This window comes from Garra rufa, chromosome 2 (assembly GCF_049309525.1).
Source record: "Garra rufa chromosome 2, GarRuf1.0, whole genome shotgun sequence".
In the NCBI taxonomy this organism is placed as follows: Eukaryota; Metazoa; Chordata; class Actinopteri; order Cypriniformes; family Cyprinidae; genus Garra; species Garra rufa.
In genome coordinates this window covers 8,786,493-8,808,547 of record NC_133362.1, presented here as the reverse complement: position 1 = coordinate 8,808,547, position 22,055 = coordinate 8,786,493, and the positions used below count along the sequence as shown (strand labels likewise).

The following is a 22,055-nucleotide window of genomic DNA, read 5'->3' as shown; positions in this document are numbered from 1 at the left end:
TGAGAAATTTTGTGTTGTCCTACAAAATCATTGTGTTTTCTTTCCTCTCTTGAGATCAACACAGAAGTGACTTAAACTGCAATTCATCGACTGGCCATTAGAGACTGGCTCCAAAAGGGAGTCAATCCCATAGACTTCCTACGTTAAAATGGCCAAATTTACAGTAGAAAAAAATGTTTACAGCCTGGTACAAAAAGTGGTTTTGGTCAATATAGCTAATTTTGCCCTTCATGACAACTGTGAGGTGGGTGAATTTTTTTTACAACTAATGTTTAAATTATATTAAGCCTTAAAGGTCCACTGAAATGCCTTGAAATGCACAGACTTATTCTATGTGTTCTGATGTAATTTCAACTGAAACGGCGATATATCAAGCAGTCATGCCCCCCATTTTTAAATAGCCAATAGCTTTTTGTTTATATCACAGCATTGGCTTGAGTGACAGGTTGATTGCTGCTGATGTCACCACTGTCGCGCTAGGCGGGGCGTGGTTTCAGCAGCCAGCTCCTCCCACGTCCTGCCTCTTTGCCCATTTTCAATTATTCGGGAGTGACGCACTGAAATGATGGTGACAGCTGCCGCTAGCCACTTTGAGCTTCAAAAATGCTTTTCAGTATCCTGCGGGTGATGTATTGCATTCTCATTAGAAACTTTGCATTCTCTTGCAAATTTATTTGTGTTCTCTTGAGAAACTTAGTGTTGTCCCGTAAAAGTATTGAGTTTTCTTGAGAAATGATGCATTCTCTTGCAAAAGTATTGTTTTCTCCTGAGAAACTTAGTGTTGTCCCGTAAAAAATATTGTGTTCTCTTGAGAAACTTTGCATTCTCTTGCAAAAAAACTTTGTGTTGTCCCATAAAAGTATTGTGTTCTCCTGAGAAACTTTGTGTTGTCCCATAAAAGTATTGTGTTCTCTTGAGAAACTTTGCATTCTCTTGCAAAAAAAACTTTGTGTTGTCCCATAAAAGTATTGTTTTCTCCTGAGAAACTTTGCATTCTCTTGCAAAAATATTGCATTCTCTTGAGAAACTTTGCATTCTCTTGCAAAAAATATTGTGTTCTCTTGAGAAACTTTGCATTCTCTTGCAAAAATATTGTTCTCTTGAGAAACTTTGTGTTGTCCAATAAAAGTATTGTGTTCTCTTGAGAAACTTTGCATTCTCTTGCAAAAGTATTGCGTTCTCTTGCAAAAATATTGTGTTTTCTTGAGAAACTTTGCATTCTCTTGCAAAACTATTGCATCCTCGAGAAACTTTGTGTTCTCTTGAGGAACTTTGCATTCTCTTGCAAAAGTATTGCGTTCTCTTGCAAAAATATTGTGTTTTCTTGAGAAACTTTGCATTCTCTTGCAAAACTATTGCATCCTCGAGAAACTTTGTGTTCTCTTGAGGAACTTTGCATTCTCTTGCAAAAATATTGTTCTCTTGAGAAACTTTGCATTCTCTTACAAAAATATTGTTCTCTTGAGAAACTTTGCATTCTCTTGCAAAAATATTGTGTTCTCTTGAGAAACTTTGCATTCTCTTGCAAAAATATTGTTCTCTTGAGAAACTTTGTGTTGTCCAATAAAAGTATTGTGTTCTCTTGAGAAACTTTGCATTCTCTTGCAAAAATATTGCATTCTCTTGAGAAACTTTGCATTCTCTTGCAAAAAATATTGTGTTCTCTTGAGAAACTTTGCATTCTCTTGCAAAAATATTGTTCTCTTGAGAAACTTTGCATTCTCTTGCAAAAGAAACTTTGTGTTGTCCCGTAAAATTATTGCGTTCTCTTAAGAAACTTTGCATTCTCTTGCAAAAGTATTGCGTTCTCTTGCAAAAATATTGTGTTTTCTTGAGAAACTTTGCATTCTCTTGCAAAAGTATTGCGTTCTCTTGCAAAAATATTGTGTTTTCTTGAGAAACTTTGCATTCTCTTGCAAAACTATTGCATCCTCGAGAAACTTTGTGTTCTCTTGAGGAACTTTGCATTCTCTTGCAAAAATATTGTTCTCTTGAGAAACTTTGCATTCTCTTGCAAAAATATTGTTCTCTTGAGAAACTTTGCATTCTCTTGCAAAAATATTGTTCTCTTGAGAAACTTTGCATTCTCTTGCAAAAGAAACTTTGTATTGTCCCGTAAAGTTATTGCGTTCTCTTGAGAAACTTTGCATTCTCTTGCAAAAGTATTGCGTTCTCTTGCAAAAATATTGTGTTTTCTTGAGAAACTTTGCATTCTCTTGAAAAACTATTGCATCCTCGAGAAACTTTGTGTTCTCTTGAGGAACTTTGCATTCTCTTGCAAAAATATTGTTCTCTTGAGAAACTTTGCATTCTCTTGCAAAAATATTGTTCTCTTGAGAAACTTTGCATTCTCTTGCAAAAGAAACTTTGTATTGTCCCGTAAAGTTATTGCGTTCTCTTGAGAAACTTTGCATTCTCTTGCAAAACTATTGCATCCTCGAGAAACTTTGTGTTCTCTTGAGGAACTTTGCATTCTCTTGCAAAAATATTGTTCTCTTGAGAAACTTTGCATTCTCTTGCAAAAATATTGTTCTCTTGAGAAACTTTGCATTCTCTTGCAAAAGAAACTTTGTATTGTCCCGTAAAGTTATTGCGTTCTCTTGAGAAACTTTGCATTCTCTTGCAAAAATATTGTTCTCTTGAGAAACTTTGCATTCTCTTGCAAAAGAAACTTTGTATTGTCCCGTAAAGTTATTGCGTTCTCTTGAGAAACTTTGCATTCTCTTGCAAAAGTATTGCGTTCTCTTGCAAAAATATTGTGTTTTCTTGAGAAACTTTGCATTCTCTTGCAAAACTATTGCATCCTCGAGAAACTTTGTGTTCTCTTGAGGAACTTTGCATTCTCTTGCAAAAATATTGTTCTCTTGAGAAACTTTGCATTCTCTTACAAAAATATTGTTCTCTTGAGAAACTTTGCATTCTCTTGCAAAAATATTGTTCTCTTGAGAAACTTTGCATTCTCTTGCAAAAGAAACTTTGTATTGTCCCGTAAAGTTATTGCGTTCTCTTGAGAAACTTTGCATTCTCTTGCAAAACTATTGCGTTCTCTTGCAAAAATATTGTGTTTTCTTGAGAAACTTTGCATTCTCTTGCAAAACTATTGCATCCTCGAGAAACTTTGTGTTCTCTTGAGGAACTTTGCATTCTCTTGCAAAAATATTGTTCTCTTGAGAAACTTTGCATTCTCTTGCAAAAATATTGTTCTCTTGAGAAACTTTGCATTCTCTTGCAAAAATATTGTTCTCTTGAGAAACTTTGCATTCTCTTGCAAAAGAAACTTTGTATTGTCCCGTAAAGTTATTGCGTTCTCTTGAGAAACTTTGCATTCTCTTGCAAAACTATTGCATCCTCGAGAAACTTTGTGTTCTCTTGAGGAACTTTGCATTCTTTTGCAAAAATATTGTTCTCTTGAGAAACTTTGCATTCTCTTACAAAAATATTGTTCTCTTGAGAAACTTTGCATTCTCTTGCAAAAATATTGTTCTCTTGAGAAACTTTGCATTCTCTTGCAAAAATATTGTTCTCTTGAGAAACTTTGCATTCCCTTGCAAAAGAAACTTTGTATTGTCCCGTAAAGTTATTGCGTTCTCTTGAGAAACTTTGCATTCTCTTGCAAAAGTATTGCGTTCTACTGAGAAACGTAATGTTCTCCCGTAAAAGTATTGCGGTTTCTTGGGAAAATATGCATTCTCCTGAAAAATTTGCATCCTCTTGCAAAAGTATTGCATCTTCTGGAGAACTTTTGCATGCTCTTGCATAAGTATTGTGTTCTCCTGAGAAACTTTGTGTCGTCCCATAAAAGTATTGTGTTCTTTTGAGAAACTCTGCATTCTCTAGCCAAAGTATTGTATTCTCTTAAGACACTTTATGTTGTCCCGCAAAAGCATTGCGTTCTCCTGAGAAACGTTGTTGTCCCGCAAAATTATTGGATTCTCTTACAAAAGTATTGCGTTCTCTTGAGAACTGTGTTGTCCTGCAGAAGTATTGCATTCTCCTGAGAAACTGTTGTCCCGCAAAATTATTGTGTTCACTTGAGAACTTTGGATTCTCTTACAAAAGTACTGCATTCTCTTGAGAAGCTTTGCATTCTCTTGCAAAAGTATTGCATTCTCCTGAAAATTTGTGTTGTCCCACAAAAATATTGTGTTCTCTTAGGAAACTTTGCAACCTCTAAATAAAAGTACTGGATTTGTTCTCTAGCAAAACCATTTGCATTCTCTCCTGAGAAACGTTGCGTTTTTTTTTCTCCAATCTCATTTTATTACTATCACCATTTCCCTTTAGGTTCTTCATAGGTTTGATAACCTAAGTCATGATATTCACAGCTCTGTAATTCTCCAGGTATTATATACTGTATAGACCTTCTTGTTTGCACTTCTTTATAGCCCCATTCCAGTTTTATAAAAGCATCAATCAAATGACTCATTCAAGCGAAACAGATGCAACGGATTCGATTATTTCAGCAGTTTACAGACCTGTCTGCATGCTGGAGATTGATGGATATTGAATGAGTTTTATTTGCAGATTCTGTGGAAGTGTTGAATGTTTCAGGAGAAAATCCGGGTGTAGGCGCCGCAAGATTACACTCATGTGATGAGCACAAATAACCGCCTGGCATCTGTGGCATCACAGAAAGCAAATTAAACATCAAATACAGTTTGCCTGTGAGGGCTTACTTGTACCATTTTTCTCTAACTGAAATGAAAAGAAGTCTTGTGTGTGGTGAACAATGGCTTGCTTTATCTGCATCTTAATGCACTTTTTTCCCCCAACTGTATTTCTCTCTGTTCATCAGGATTCCTCTGTGGCTTTGCCAGGGCTTTCCAGACTCGAGGCCTGTGGTGTTTCCCTTTGGCAAACTGCAAGTGCACATCAGCATGGAGTGAGGAAGAGCTGAACATGTGCGAATAGAAAAGAGATACAGACATTGATCTATGCATGCGTGTGTACGCACCTTTGATTTTAGTGCATCTCTTATCAAGTGATCCGTATCCATAATGACCGTGTCCATCCCTGAGGACGAGACATCTGATCTGTGATCAGTAACAGCTGTAGGACCGTCGGCACAGCTGACAATACTGAGGTGAATAAACCTTATGCTTGATTACATCATCTGGCAAATGCCAATTCTGCTTTGAAAATCTGATTATGTTTGATGTTAAAGTGTGTAATTGTTTTGATGTTAAAATACTTTCTTCTGTAACAGCTTAACTTACAGCGACAGCTATGAATAAGCCATTTGTAGATTGTAGTTTGATTTCCACAAACACTGTGGCGCTATCAACACACTGATCAGTCTGTTTGATCATGACGTACTACAGGCCTCATTGACAGAGACCCTTTGCACAAGCCAATCGATTCCTGATACAATCAATTCCCACCCTACTAACCTTATTCCTTATCCGGTTTCAGTCAGAAATACATTATATTGGGGGTGTAAAAAGTCCTAAAGATATTTTTTTATAATGTCTTAAAGGAGAAGTTCACTTCCAGAACAAAAATTTACAGATAATTTACTCACCCCTTGTCATCCAAGATGACGTAAAGAAATTGTGTATCTTGAGGAAAACATTTGTGACCCTGGACCACAAAACCAGTCTTAAGTCGCTGGGGTATGTTTGTAGCAATAGCCAAAAATACATTGTATGGGTCAAAATTATTGATTTTTCTTTTATGTCAAAAATCATTAGGAAATTAAGTAAAGATCATGTTCCATGAAGATTTTTTGTAAAATTCCTACTGTAAACCTATCAAAATGTAATTTTTGATTAGTAATATGCATTGCTAAGAACTTAATTTGGACAACTTTAAAGATGTTTTTCTCAGTATTTTGATTTTTTGCACCCTTAGATTTCAGATTTTCAAATAGATGTATCTCGGCCAAATATTGTCCTATCCTAACAAACCATACATCAATAGAAAGCTTATTTATTGAGCTTTCATATGATGTATATATCTCAGTTTTGTAAAATTTAACCTTATGACTGGTTTTGTGGTCCAGGGTCACATTTCAGGATATTTCTCCAAGACTAGTGGAACTTCTATGGTGCCTGTGAGTTTAAACTTTTAAAATGCAGTTTAAATGCAGCTTCAAAGGGCTCTAAAGATCACAGCAGAAGGGATCAGTTGTTTTAAAAAGTTTTAAAAAACGATTTATATACTTTTTAACCTCAAATGCTCATCTTGTGTAGCTCTGCGATGTGAATGCATACTCAGTGTACTCTGGTTCAAAACAGTAAGGGTATGTCGAAAAACTCCCATCTCATTCTCTCCTCCAACTTCAAAAATGCCGTACATCGCTGCAGAAGTACCGAGTGTTTACAAAGTGAACATGCAAAGAAGGTCAAACAGCCTTTATAAAAAAGGTAAAACGGCGATGTAGGGTGATTTTGAAGTTGGAGGAGAAAATGAGATGGGAGTTTTTCAACATACCCTAACTGTCTTGAACCAGAATACACAGAGTTAACTGAGGTTAAAAAGTATAGAATTTTTTTTTTTTAATAACCGATTGTTTTGCTACGTAAGACCCTTCTTCCTTGGCTGGAATGGTTTAGAGTGAACTAATCCTTTAAATAAGTTAGCACCAACAAAATAGCTGACAAACTGGCAATACGAATAACCAATGAACTTTACGTTAAGGCTGATAACCAATAAATGGCCGATATTGAAATTGTACTCTGTCCTAATAAATTAAAAATAAAATACTAAAAAATTAAAATTAATCACAATAGACAAAACCTTTATGGATATGACTATTATTTTAGGAATTAAATATTACATTTAACAGTGTTTTTGAAGTGTTTTCATATTCACTATTAGCCTATTTATGGATTTATTACACACTACCGTTCAGAAGTTTGTGGTCAGTAAGATTTTTATTAAAGAAATTAAAATTTTTATTCATGAAGTATGCATTAAATTGATTAAAAATGACAGAACAGACATTTATAATGTTACAAAAGATTTTGATTTTAAATAAATGTTAATTTTTTAATTTCTTTCCATCAAAGAAAACGTTTTTAGCAACTATTTTCAATATTAATAATGGCAATAAATGTTTATTGAGCAGCAAATCAGCATATTAGAATGATTTCTGAAGGATCACGTAACACTGAAGACTGGGGTAATGATGTAATGATTCAAAATATGTAATAATAAATGAAATAATTATTTTAAATAGTAATAATATTTTATAATGTTCCTGTTTTACATCAGTGAAGCATAGTAGAGCATCACATACATACGTTGTATACTCTCGTGAAGAGAAGAAATTGTTGAATAAAGTCGTTATTTTCTTTGTGCAAAAAGTATTCTCGTAGCTTCATAACATTACGGTTGAACCACTGATGTCACATAGACTTTTTTATCAAAGTCCTGACTACCTTTCTGGGCTTTGAACGTGGTAGTTGTGCTGCTGTCAATGCAGGGTCAGAAAGCTCTCAATTTCATCAAAAATATCATAATTTGTGTTTTGAAGATGAACAAAGGTCTTATGGTTTTGAAAATACATGAGGGTGAATAATAATGAAAATATTTTCATTTCTGGGTGAACTTTCCCTTTAAGAGTTACTAGTGACTGCAGAAAAGAAAAGTCATTTCAGCAAGTAACATTTGGATAAGACAAACATTTTTTTTTGTTTACAATTATGTGCACAGATAAATGGTGTACAATTAGGTGCATTAAACAAGTTAAATGCATTTTAAATGGTTTGAAGTATTCCCAAGCAGTCTGTTTTCTGTCATTTGCATATATATTAGCTAGACACCTGTGGAACGGCGTGTACAGCTGTGTTGTTCGCGAATGTCTGAGAGATGCTTCATACCGATCTTATCAACACGCAGCAAAAACAAAAGACACAGATCCTTCAGAACGATAATGTCTCTTCCTGTGCTCAAAAACAAGCTTCATCAGATTCTGCGGTGAGTTGCACAACACTGATTTCGCTTTATTCGTGCACAAACAAATGTCACATAATCACTGCCAGTGAGTTTATGAAATGTTTTACATTCTCTGCATTAAGGGTGGAGAGTAAACAGTCATGCTCAGATAAACTGGTCACATCTAGAGACCAGAAGAGACTTGAAGGTGGGCTAACAAGTAACTGTATCAACAACACATTGTTGATGCATTCATTTAGGCACTTGTTTGGTATTTCCTATTCTTCTTTCAAGACATGACAACTGCATAAAAATCATCAGGTCTTCTTCAAAGGTGATGCCAGGTGGCTTCAAGAGTAAACATGTTGAAAACTAATGGCGTTTTGGCACAAGCTCTTAAAAGCACACATATAGAGACAGCAGGGGAGACACAAAGACTTTGACTTGCACTCGTGCCAAACCAGCCATAATGCTGAATACAACTAGTGGATCATGTACAGAAGTCTTATTACACAATGATTTATCAGACTTAAATCATTAATTAAAACCACCAATCACCTGAGGGAATCGTGTGGGTGGGAATGAGCAAAAAAAAACATTCCAGCTCATTAACAATGTTGATAAGGACTATTTCTCGATCTCAAGACAACATGTCAGAGCACATTAAATGCTGATTGATGCGTGCCAGTGAATGACAGTTTGATTGACCAACTTGATTCGTCAGTTAAGAATAAAAACAATAAGTCACTGTTTTCTGTGCTACTTTCTGTCACAGAGTGGTGATTGTTTTCATTTTGCCAATGGATTTTTCTCCATATATATTAGACTTCAATAGGTTGAAGATCAAAATTGCAGTTTCAATGCAGTTTCAAAGGGTTCTACATGATCCCAGTCAGGGAACAAGGGTCTTATCTAGTAAAATGATTGGCCATTTTTAAAAGAAATACAAATTTAGATACTTTTTAACTGAAAATGCTTATCACTAGGCTCTGCGTCAATGACAATGCATTACATAGTCACATGAGATTACATGAGATGATTTCCAAGTTGGAGGAGAAAATGAGATGGAGTTTTACGTTCTGATCTATCTTTCTGAACCGGAGTACACAGATGAAGAACTAACCACGCATGACCTTTCCAATGTTATTACTTAAAGCTTGAAGTCGTAGATGTGCATTGTAAAGCTAGTGCAAGATGAGCATTTGTGGTTAAAGTTCCTATGATTCTTTAGGGTCTTAATGAAAAGTCTGTAATATACTTTGGTTAAAAATTCTCAATAGTAGTGTAATAAAACACCCTTTTACCTTGTCAAAATCAGCTCTGCAAAAAATCAACTCATTTTTTTGCATGGTCCCTTTAAATTCAAATGAGCTCTGCTCGCCCCGCCCCTCTCTGCTGTGGGATTATGAGCCGTAATGTTTACTTTAGCCACATTTAGCCGCGAAACTTGCCAAAAAGCACATTATTAAGAAAGGTTGTTTGCAAAAATGCATAAAAATCCTTTATACTCACATCTGCTGTGGGTGAAGCTGCATCAGGAACAATTCGCACGAACATAGATGCATATGTAGATCGGGATCGTCGCTTACCTTTAAAAACGAAAGTAACATTATCCTCGGTGTCTTCAGTGGCTCAGATGTCTGGAGTAAATGACTACTGCTATGTTCATTATTACATCCAACAACAGCACACCTAAATCACTCAATCGGACACATTCTTGTCTTCCCCTGCACCTTAGTCAACACAGTGGCGATCAGAGTTGGACTGTTTCAGCTTGGTGAGGGTGGGTTTAAGGTAAGAAGCTGAGAATGGCCTGATTTTAAAAAGGGGATATTACTTTTAAAGATTAAAAAATACCACTGGGTGGATTTGTATCATTGTAGGGTGGTTGTGTACACAAACCAGTTTTGCATCCGATGACCCCTTTAAAGACAGGGCTCTAGAGTGCAACCTAATTTCTCAATGGTGCAACTAAAAAAAATCTAGCTGTTCGAGTGCAAAAAAAAAAGTCTCTGCGACTGTGGTTTAACAGACACACGTTAGGCCCATATTGTGGTCTAAACCAATCAGAAATAGTGAAGAGCAGACTCCCCCTCTGATTCTTGTAGAATTGTGCTTCAAATAAAGAACTTTATGTTAACCAGATTGTTAGTTAATCATTTACAAGTCAATATTGCCTATATGGACAGCAATTAAAAAAAAAATGAAACTGCGGTGTTAAATGCAATGCAGTCAAAAGTTTGTTTTTTTTAAATTACCATTCGTTTCACTAGATAAGACCCTTATTCCTCGGCTGGGATAGTGTAGAGCCCTTTAAAGCTGCATTGAAACTACAATTTGGACCTTTAAGCCCTTGATCCCCATTGAAGTTCATTACATGGAGAAAAATCCTGAAATGTTTTCCTCAAAAAGCTTCATGTCTTTTCGACTGAAGAAAGAAAGACATGAACATCTTGGATGGAGGTGAGTAAATTATCAGGAAATTTTTATTCTGGAAACAGGAACTAATCTTTTAATCACGTTAGACATATTGAATTTAACAGGGATGTGAGGAATTGAAATATTTTTTACAGTGGCACTGTGGAACAATATAAGGTGCTATATTGTGCATTTTTTACAACTCACAACTTTTAAAACAGTTTTAAGGAGCTTTTGTCTACATAAAGGCACAATATTTAATTTTAGCCACTAGAGAGCGCATATTTAAAACAAACAATGAAACAAAGCTGCAGTTTGATGACACCATGATAGAGTTAGGCTCCAATCAGACAGAACGCTTTAGGTACATTTGAGTGTGTTGAAAGTTAATTCCGCACACAGCTGCAATTGCAAGTTTTCAAATAGAGATGGCGACAAAGAGGCAAAACTTGCAGCTTTCTTCAGTCCTAATGAAATTGTGTTTTTTGAGGAAAACATTTCAGGATTTCTCTCCATTTAATGGACTTCTGTGGTGCCCCCGAGCATTCCAAAATGCAGCTTCATATGGCTCTAAATCAGGGGTCACCACACTCGGTCCTGGAGGGCCGGTGTCCTACAGAGTTTAGCTCCAACCCTAATCAAACACACCTGAACCAGCTAATCAAGGTCTTAACAGGTATACTTGAAACTTCCAGGCAGGTGTGTTGAGGCAAGTTGGAGCTAAACTCTGCAGGACACCGGCCCTCCAGGATCAAGTTTGATGACCCCTGCTCTAAATGATCACAGCCGAGGAAAGAAGGGTGCTATCTAGCAAAACGATTGGTTATTTTCTAAAAATAAAAAAAAATTACAATTTATATACTTTTTAACCTCAAATGCTCGTCTTGTCTAGCTCTGTGTAGAAATTAAAAAGTATATAAATTGTAAAAGTTCTTAGTTAATAACCAATCGTTTCGCTATAGATAAGACCCTTCCCTCGTCTGGGATAATTTAGAGCCGTTTGAAGCTGCATTTAAATTGCATTTTGGAAGTTCAAACTCAGGGGCACCATAGAAGTCCATTATATAGAGAGAAATCCTGAAATATTTTCCTCAAAAAACAATTTCTTTACGACTGAAGAAAGACATGAACATCTTGGATGACAAGGGGGTGTATACGTTATCTGTACAATTTTGTTCTGAAAGTGAACTAATCCTTTAACAGGTTTTTTTTTTCTTCAGAAAAATGTTTAGTCAACAGAACAATCGGTATGTCGTTAATGAACAGTATAATCCAACAAACACACTGTAAAATGGTGTGAATTGAAGAAGAGACTGTTTTATTCTTACCTTTAGAGTCCACTGGTACGGTCGACTAATTCAGGAATAAAAATATATTATAATACACTCTGCAATCCAAACAACACTACGCGGAATGCTAGAGCTGTTACATTCGTATGTCAGGTGTCTCTATGGCTCTGGTGCGTTCGTCCAATCAATTATGCAAATAAGACTCCAAGACTGGGTTTTGGAATGTAAAGTGTGAAACGTCAAGTTTATGAATAAATAGTATTAATTCTTAACCACGGCTAAATTATGAGCAGTGTGAAACGTAAAGTAACCCAGGATTCCGTTTACCCGGGTTTATTTCACGTAAGAAAAAGCTCTTCTGTGATGCACATGTGTAGCTTTAATTGGCTACTGATCATCTTTTATGTTGTCAGCAGTTTTTTCTGATTATGGTGTGATTAATCTGGTTTGTAATAAACACCGTAAAATACTTGGAAAGCTTGTGATGTTTTGATGTCTGCTAGAGACTCATCAACAACTAATGTTCACAGTGCAACAGCGCCACCCAGAGTCCTGAACATGAAGACCAAATTGTTTTTATGAATCAGACCTTATCCTCGTCTAGCAAAACACCCTCGTCATATTGCAAACATGTTGTTAAGGTGAAATATTTTTATATTTTTAAGTAGACATGATCATTTTTATTTAATTAAATACTTAATTCGAAGAAATAGCTGTGTATTTGTACTTTTTATTCTCACAAGCAGAATCAAATATATACACATCTCCCAAGTCTTTATAAATTGTGTGCATGTGTAAATATGGCTATGGCATGTTCTTGGCAGGTTTTGTGCTATAACTCACTGAGCATTATCAGATAAGCGAGTGAGCAATTCTGCAAAATTCTGTAGAAGGTGATATTAACCTAGTGGTTCATCATCTGGTGAAAAAGATGAGTATTATGTCAGATCAAAAAACAATTTCTGGAGTGTTCTGTTGTTTTTCAAGTTTCAACTAAATTGGAAATATTCATTAATAACCTCATGAAAGCATTATTATAATCTATTAAGAAAAAAAAAGATGTACACACCAGAATTTTTTATTTTGCGTTTTATTTACAAACTATACAGCACAAAAACACCACAGTGTACACAATACCTGTTTGACATCCTCTTGCCTTCATCCACAAAACACTCTTTAAATCTGAAAGAAAACATTTATGATGAATTCAGGTGCTCCCTAACCACCCACCCTCCCCATCCCATGTGATCACAACACAAACTATTTACACTATATACAGTCTCTTTACGTCACTGTTGAATCTCAGTTATTATTTCTTAGAAGAGGATCTGCTGATGGGGACCCAGTGTCCATATGGCTTCCTGTCTGCTACGCTGTCAGCTCTTGATGTTACCTTACTGTCATGGAGCGGTGGGCTGTTTGATGGTCTAGCGACGTTATTCTGTCAATATAAAGAGGTAAGATCAACTTTAATATTTCAGTACACTCTTACAGTCATCTTCAAATAAGCTTTTTACAAACTTACATTGATGCTGAAGATAATTGGCCTTTTCTTGGGAGACATCGGAGAAGTCCCTGCCTCGGCATCATGGTTGGCAACAGAGTTTACCTAAAGACAGAGAAAAGGGAAATAGGACAATTAAATCACTGTAAACTTCAGTACCACATGATTTTCATTTCTAAGTGAGGACACTCTCAGTTCGGTGTATAAGTCATGCAAAAGAAGCGAATTGAAGAGACTCTGACCTGTGTAATGCCAGTGCTGTGCTTTGAATCAGTCTGACATGAGAAACACCATTGGGGTTACACCCATTTACTTTTGATAGTACAAAAAAGCAATTTTTACAAGCAAAACTGAAAATATTTACACAAAGGCTTTGTTCACACTGCACCTGATTCCAATTTGTTTCTCTAAAGATGTTCCTTCAGAAATCATTCTAATATTCTGATTTGCTGCTCAAGAACATTATGTTGAAAACAGCCGAGTAGCATTTTTCAGGTTATTTTAATAAATAAAGTTAAAAAACAGCATTTATCTAAAATATAATCTTTTGTAACATTAGAAATGTCTTTTGATCAATCCTTTGATCAATTTAAAGCATCCTTGCTAAATAAAAATACTAATTTCTATAACTTATTTTAAATAGTAACAATTTCTAAATTGTACAGTTTTTGCTTTACTTTGGATCAGATAATGCAGGCTTGCTAAGCAGAAAATACTTAAAAAAAAAAAAAAAAACATTTAAAATCCTACGGTTCAAAAACTTTTGACTGGTGGTGTATATTAAATTTAATCTTGATTTTTTTTTTTTTTTTTGCAAGATACACATTTAGCAAATTTATATCTTATATTTTGAGAAGAAAATCTAAATCAGAATTACCTTTTTTAAATTCTGTTGCAGAAATAAGCTCTGAAATGGTTCCAATAAAAAGAAAATAATAATAATAATTTTGGCTGCTTGTATGAACAAAGCCCCCCCAAAAAAATAAATAAATATTACTAATTGATGAGACAGTATATTTTTTCCAAACCCCCATTCGTCAACGTAGAGCGAGCTCTCTCTGGTCTTCACACTCGCTGAACTGAGGAAGACTCTGGTAAAATGACAACGCAACCCAGTTCAACCATCAGCAAACAGAAGTCATTTCCTATTGTTGTGAAGATACACTACAGTTCAAAAGTTTGGGGTCAGTATATATTTGAATGTTTTTGAAGAGTCTCATACTCAAGGTATTTATGGGATCAAAAATACAAAAAAAGGAATAATGCGAAGTATTATTGCAAATTAAAATATCCATTTTCTACTTCAATATATTTTAAAATTTAATTTATTCCTGTGATGCAAAGCAACATTTTCAGCATCATTAATCCAGTCTTCAGTGTCACATGATCCTTCATAAATCATATTAAGATGCTGATTTCCTGCTTGAGAAATATTTTTAATCTGTGTTAAAATCAGTTGGGCTGCTTAGTATTTTTGTAAAAACCATGATAGATTTTGACACCATTATAAATGTTTTCACTGTCACTTTTGATCACTCAATGAATCTTTGCTGAAATTATTAATTTATTTAAAAACAAGTAAAAATCTACTGATCCCAAACTCTTCCGCATGTGCCATTGTGTGTTGGCTGTAAGTGTTTAGTGCAAGGTGAATGCACATTAATGCATGTGGTCTATTTTTGTTCGACACAAGGCTACCGCTGACATTGTACACAATTACTTAACCTTTGCAGTTGTGCACATAAGACTTAAAGCTGGTGTCATTCAAGTCATGTGACCTCCCCCTCTCTCACTCTTTGTCCAAAGGGTGGAGGAGTTTCAGCTCTACAGGAACAGAAACGATACAAAAAAAAAAAACAAAGCAATTGAAGCTAAATGCCGCTCCTCAATACAGAGAGAGGAATAATAGCCATGTGGTCATTCATTTACACGCATACACACTCTCACATACAATAGGGGTGGGCGATATGACCTAAAATTAATATCACGGTATTTTTCATCTTTTGAACGGTGCCGGTATAATATCACGGTATTATGTTCCTGGTCTTGATCAGAAGATCACAAATATTGTCTCTGTTATAGAGCGATACTCTCAGAGCCCTTTCTGTCTGAGAGTGCCACCTTTCAACTACCTTCTGGCCATTGAAATGGTCCAATTCAGGCCCTTCAATGCTGATGAATAAGAGTTGACTGAGATGTGGCTTCTCCAGTCAAGTCAATTTGCTTCATTGAACTGAAACCCCTATGAGGTATAGTGCTAGTAATAGTTCAGCAAGTAATTATGATCAGCAAGATTTGTCTCTTCATTTTTATAGTGTCGTCCATGAAAATGAGGCTCAGAGGTGCCATGAGCGCAATCAAATCTATAAATTCATGTTGAGATTAGTGTTTTTAAAATAAAATTTGGAATACACAAGTATTTAAGATTTCAATAACTGAAAGGATCTGCCAGCAGGTGGCGGCAAGACACTAAAATTAATTACTGAATCGTATTGTTCATTTGATTCGTTAGAACACATGGTTCATTCAAGTGACTCTATTTATGAATAGGAAATTGAATCATTTCACTAGATTAGTTTAAAAACGCACGTTCACTTAAACAAAACACCGCAGTGTTTGATTGGAGAACTGCACATTTTCATTTAAACACAGCGGTGTGACTTGTTCCAGAATAAATTTTGACGACAAAACAGAGCAAAATCGGGCATAGTGTTATTCTCAGACAATGTAAGTCACTTAATAATAACGTCTTGTTTATTTAACGGCTGTGTTAAATTAATATCTCATTTACAAACTCCCATAAAAATATTAAAAGCTGTCCCTCATCTTAGTTTGCGATATCACAAAGCTCTATTATAATCAACGATGCTCTCTGTACTGCCATCAATCTCTTATTTACACTCTCTCTACACACTTTGTTTATAGAAGGAATCGTGAGATATATACATTACTGTGCTGTGAACCTAGACAGGTCGGCGTTTGGCTTTCCGGTGCATTTAGAACTTGCACAACAGGAACAAAGCAGCGATCGTATTTATCTCCGCCATGGTCGATCGCGCCGGTTGTTATTCGCGCGAGTGATGCGGAAACCTCCCGCAGATAAACTGGAGTGAGTGACGCGATGCGCATGCTCGCTTTGTGTTTGGTGTGTACGCACTGACTGTATGTGCGCATGCAATTGACAAACAGTTGCAGGCAAATTAAACTTTAGTACCTTATTGTTTAGAATGAGCTATTATTGATGTAAATGCAGCCGTTCAAGGCACATAATTGATTTATTACGGTATTGACGGTATTAGAAAATCCATGTCGTGGCGCAATGTCACACCGGTGATAACTATGATACCGGTGTACCGCCCACCCCTAACATACAAACACACACACACACACACACACACACACACACACACTCAAACTACACAGTAATACATACTCTTTAACATGTACCGTTACCTAATCCGGACAAGTGCTGTTCATCATTCCATTAAATCCATCAGGTAAAATCATTCATGTCTGAGGAGACAGATTACATGGTGACCCAGGTTGGGTTAAGTACAGCGCGCAATCACATTTTAAATAGACGCGTTTCAATGGGTTAGTCAACATCCCGAGATCACAGATGTAATTTGAAGCAAAAATCTGAATACTGTCAAGCACTCGGGACGTTCATGCAACATTACAGAACTCAAACAAACACTGTTTTTGTGTTAGTAACATGTCTGTATGCGTGTGTGAGGCTCACCTGTGCTTGTGTCTTCTGTGGTGCCCGGTCAGCGCTCACCCTTTCCTCTTTATCTGATGAAGATCTCCTCTTCTCCTCTTCCTCCAGCTCCTTCAGGCTTGCTGGCAGCTCCAAGTTCTGCACCCCCAGAATCCTGGCAGCATTTGCTTTGGCCACATTCAACAGATACTTCTTCTCTGTGGAGGATTTCAAGATGGAGAATAAAATTTATTTCATTTTTACCTCCATAGTCCGCATTATCAACTAGGCACCCAACAACTGACCACACTGCAAAAAATCATTTTATTAATCTGCATGTCAATATATCTATATTAGAAGCAAAATGTCAAAAGATATTAAGAACACTTAAAATGTTGCAAATACTTTAATAATAACAATAAAATGTAAACTTTTTTTTTTAAATATCTAGAAAATATTTAGAAACATTTAGACACACATCTGACTATTATTTATTACATTTTTAAATACTTTATTATTTCTACATAAACTTACTTTTTTTGTTTTGCAAATATTCTTATTACAACGTGTGCATTTTTAATTCATTATTTTTTTGTAAAAAAAAGAGATAAAATTGTATTTTATCATTTGTCATTTTTTTTTAATTTAATAGTGTTATATACATTTTTAATAAATACATTAAACATTATATCTTTTTATAAATTATTTGTTTTTACATAGTCTAGTAAATAGTCATTACAATTTGTGCATATACTTTTTTTTTTAACTTGCAGGCAAGAAAGGTTTACTTTTTTTCTCCAGATGTTTTAAATAGTTTTACATTCACTTTACATATTTTAAATAAATGTATATCTATTTATATTTTTAGTTATTTTTACATTTTAATGTTGAGGTTTTTTTTTATCTTTTGATTATTTTTTTTTAAATGTTATGTTTTTAGCAAAATTATTCTTATTACAACTTGTGCATATAACCACTTATCTACTTAATTATTTTTATGTATTCCTGTTATTGGTCATGTAGAACACAAAAAGTGCAAAGAAGACAGTAATAAAGCATCAAAAGTGTATTCAATGTCTTCTAAGCTAAATGATAACCTTTGTGGTGTGAGGAACAGACTGCAATTTAGGTAAGCTGCTTTGTAATTGAAAAATAACTTCTAAAAATGTTTAAAATCTCCTTTTGTCTTTTTATATGGCAGATACAATAACTAAAGAGATGCTGATCTTACCCTCAACGCTAAGGCGAACTGAAGAGCGTTCACGGCTGCGAGACCGGCTTCTGTATTCTCTGAATCTCTTGGGTGAGCGGGAGAAACGGCACCGGTACCTCCCCACGAACCTGCTTCCCCTCCAGTGGACCGGAGAGCGGCTGCGAGAGTGGCTACGAGAGCGAGATCGTGATGGAGATCGCCTGTAGCGTCTGGAGTAGCTGTAAGGAGATGGAGAGCGACTGAGGCGATAGTAGCGTCTGCGGTGGGAAGAATGCTCAGGAGAAGGGCTGTAGGAGCGGGAGCGAGCCCTGTAGCGGCGAGGAGGAGAATGATGTCTGTGACGACAGCGTGAGCGTCCCGAGCAGCGCGGATGGGAGCGGGAACGCGAGCGAGAGCGAGAACGTGAAGAAGAGCTGCTGTTGGAGGATGAGCTCCGTGATGAACTCCTCCTTGACCTGCGGGAGGAGCGGCTTCCCCTGCTGCTAGAGTACGAACTATCACTGCTGCTGCTGGAGGAACGAGAGGAGCTACGACCAGATGGAGCCTTCTGATCAAAGATGAGCTTCGTACCCTCACTTTGACGCCCAGGGCTGGCCTCCTTCATGATCAAACCTACAAACACAATGCATTAGATCTATTAGATTACTCATGAACTGTTTAATCAATCAAGTATTTTGATTATTTCATATATTCTGCAGGTTTTAAGTTTTTTTTTTTTTTTTACAGAGGCAAGGGTTCATGTATCATTCATTTAGTTCATATAACATTTTCAATCCTAAAACCATTTTTATTTCTTAGCGGTTGACAATTTCCGCTTTAAGTTGTAAAAAACATTCAAAGCAAAAAAAAACATCAATTTAAATTAAACATTTCAGATAACTTGTAATACAAAAAAACTTGTCTTAATGTACTGTGATGAATAAACTTATGTTGATGTCTTTTGTTACACCACCAGTCAAAGACCTGCAACGTTTTTTGAAAGAATTTAAGAATAAATATTTTTACTATTTAAAATAACAGTTTTCTATTTGAATCCATTTTAAATCGAAATTTATTTTGTGAGTTAAAAGCTACATTTTAAGTATTATTACTCCAGTCACATGATCCTTCAGAAATCATTTTAATATGCTGATTTGCTGCTCAAACAACATTTATTATTATTGCTGAAAACTGCCGAGTGGAATTTTTCAGATTTTTTTTAATGAATATAGCTCAGTAGAACAGCATTTATCTGAAATATAAATTTTTCATAACATTATGTCTTTTATCATCACTTTTGATCAATTTAAAGCATCCTTGCTAAATTAAAGCATTAATTTCTAAAATACAAGTATACTGAGCAGCAAATCAGCATATTAGAATGATTTCTGAAGAATCATGTGACACTGATGACTGGACTAAAGATGCTGAAAATTTAGCTTTGATCACAGAAATATATTCTATTTTAAAATACATTCAAATAGAACGCAGTTATTTTAAATAGTAAAAATATTTCACAATATTACTGCTTTTGCTGTGTTTTGGATCAGAAGAGAATTATGTAAAAAAAAAAAAAAATTTGACTGGTATATTTGTGAAAGCGGTTATTTTTAAAAGTAAGGACACTCGCTTATTGATTAAAGATTTATTTTAATTTTAATTTAATTTGATTTAATATGAACCATATTTTCTAATGAAACTTGACGACAAGTAAGAACAATAAAGACGGCAGTAATGAGCAGGAGAATGTTCTGGAACCAAAAGTAGGTCATGTGACGTTGTATAACGAGTCTCCGCCCCTCCTGTCAATCAAATTACACAACAGGCTCGAATCGAGAACATTCCACAACAAACACTATAATAGATAACCAACGTTATCATAATATCACTATGACAGAATTCAAATGTCGCCATCCATATAGTCATAAAACATACTGATATGCTGTTCGCCTTCGAGTATTAACTGTTAGTATCGGTAATTAACGTTAGTATTAACTATTGATAATTTAGGAAGGGCTGTAGATATCATAACGTTAAATTGCTTACTATAAGCAACCTTAAATATGTAAATATTAGCTATACACAACATTTAACTGTAACTTACCGTCAAAACCTCCAAAATGACTTGCTAGAACAATAAGATGGCCGACTTTGAGAAAACGCTCTATGTTACGCGATTCTCCTCAAGCGAGTTCAAAACAGAAATTATTTGAAATTCAACAAAAGTCAAACGAATGTATGTTTACTCCAAAATAAAGTCCAAATTAAGGCCAATTTCTAGAAACAAAACGCGTTTCAGAGTAGTCAGCGACTATCTGTGGCAAACGTCGTCGATCTCTCGCGAGCGGTTGGGTGGTGGTTCAGCGTGAAGTGGCTCGTGTGCAGCTTGTTTTTACTTAACCGAAACCGAGTGACGTCATCTGGGGGAGGGGAGGGAGAATCTAGAAAATTCTTCAACGCAACAGGGTTTGATAGACAGTATTTTATTGATTTATTTTAATTTAATTTATAACCTAGTTTTTTATGATAATTGTATTGTTTTAATTAAAAAATATAAAAATACATAAACAAATAAATCTATGGTTTTGAATACTTGAGTAGGTTAATAACTGAGAATACCGTCATATATTCATATTTACATATTGTTTACTTTATCTATATATGTAGAGTGTTTTCATCGAGTTGTCTAGTAACACTAAAAAATCCGTAATTATTGTTAATCATGTCTCTTGAGAGATCGCTTTCCGTGAGGTGTTATCTGGATCTCCTATGGCCAGGGTTGCCAAGTCCATGGTTTTCCCGCGGAATTAGGCTACGTTTTGATTTTCTCAGAATTGCGAGTTTATATCTCGCAATTGTGATTTTTTTCTCAAACAATTCTGACAACATATTAGCTTTCCCCACAAATTGGACTTTATAACTCACAATTGCAAGTTAATATCTCACAATTCTGACAAAAAAAAAAATCTGAATTGTGACTTTATATCTTGCAATTTTTACTTTATAACTCGCAATTACAAGTTTTTAATCTCACATTTCTTACTTTATAACACACATTTACAAGTTTTTATATCTTTCAATGTCAAGAAAAAAAAGTCATGATTGCATTTCTGGATCACGCAATTCTGAGATAAAAAGTTGCAAATACTTTTTTTTTTTTTTATTCCGTGGCTGAAAACAGACTTCCATATATGTTAAAAATCACAACCCAGCATGCTGGGTTAAACGTGTAACCCAACTTGTTGGTTCAAAATAACCCAGCGTTGGGGGTTCGTCCCTTTTTTACCCAGCGCTGGGTTACCAAAATAACCCAAATTGGGTTGTTTTTAACCCAGAAGTTTTTAGAGTGTAGGTTTGACATATTTGACTGCAATGCTTGTATTGAAATATTTTTAATTCTATGAATGATTTTTTATATTCGACCAATGAAGTTTTGTGAAGAAGGCCCACTGATAAGGGTTAAAGGATAGTTTACCCAAAAATGTAAATTCTGTCATTCTTACTCACCCTCATTCCAAAACCGTAAGACCTTTGTTCATCTTTGGAACACAAATTAAGATATATTTGATGAAATCCAAGTGCTTTCTGATCTTGTTTACGTTCAGAGGAAAGCACGCACATGCAAATGGAGCTAGGATGACGCAGAAGAGAAGACTTGTTGAATAAAGTTGTTATTTTGTTTTTGTGCAACAAAAAGTATTCTTGTAGCTTCATAACATTACGGTTGAACCACTGACGTCACATGGACTATTTTGTCTATGTTCTTGGTACCTATCTGGACCTTGAATGTGGTAGGAACCTTGATGTCTATGGAGGATCAGAGAGCGCTCAGTTTTCATCAAAATTATCTTAATTTGTGTTCCGAAGAGGAAGTCTTACAGGTTTGGAATGACATGAGGGTGAGTAATTAATGACAGAATTTTCATTGTTGGGTAAACTATCCCTTTAAGGCTAGATGGTATATAGATGTGTCTGTATAACAGTAATTACTGATTTTGCATTTTGTTTCGAGCAGCCATATCCCTTTTAGCCACAACCCAATTGTTAGCCCTTAAGCTGTGTTTATGATCACTA

General features: G+C 35.4%; 1 protein-coding gene across 10 annotated transcripts; it reads right to left on the bottom strand.

The window, feature by feature from the left end:
- Positions 1–12,661: 12,661 nt before the first annotated feature.
- rsrp1 (arginine/serine-rich protein 1) lies at positions 12,662–20,358 on the bottom strand. Of its 10 annotated transcripts, none has more exons than XM_073833671.1 (5): positions 20,086–20,358; positions 18,021–18,614; positions 16,832–17,007; positions 13,111–13,194; positions 12,662–13,026 (listed from the first exon to the last, which is right to left on the bottom strand). In XM_073833671.1, the coding sequence occupies exons 2-5, from the start codon at positions 18,604–18,606 to the stop codon at positions 12,895–12,897; spliced, it is 978 nt and encodes a 325-aa protein (XP_073689772.1). In that variant the 5' UTR covers positions 18,607–18,614; positions 20,086–20,358; the 3' UTR covers positions 12,662–12,894. The 10 variants fall into 10 exon arrangements, 2 of the variants coding, with proteins under 2 accessions (XP_073689772.1, XP_073689774.1); XR_012353753.1 differs by lacking the exon at positions 12,662–13,026 and adding an exon at positions 16,543–16,602 and having other exon boundaries at positions 13,176–13,194; XR_012353751.1 differs by lacking the exons at positions 12,662–13,026; positions 13,111–13,194 and adding exons at positions 13,710–14,913; positions 16,523–16,602.
- Between the last annotated feature and the right edge of the window lie 1,697 nt (positions 20,359–22,055).

Bases quoted from the DNA above. Each gene is read 5' to 3' on its own strand.
- rsrp1 (XM_073833671.1), bottom strand. From the start codon at position 18,606: ATGAAGGAGGCCAGCCCTGGGCGTCAAAGTGAGGGTACGAAGCTCATC. The intron at 13,195-16,831 runs GTGAGCCTCACA...CTCTGTCTTTAG, and splicing joins CACAGAAGACACAAGCACAG to GTAAACTCTGTTGCCAACCA. The intron at 13,027-13,110 runs GTAAGTTTGTAA...TTATATTGACAG, and splicing joins CAATTATCTTCAGCATCAAT to AATAACGTCGCTAGACCATC.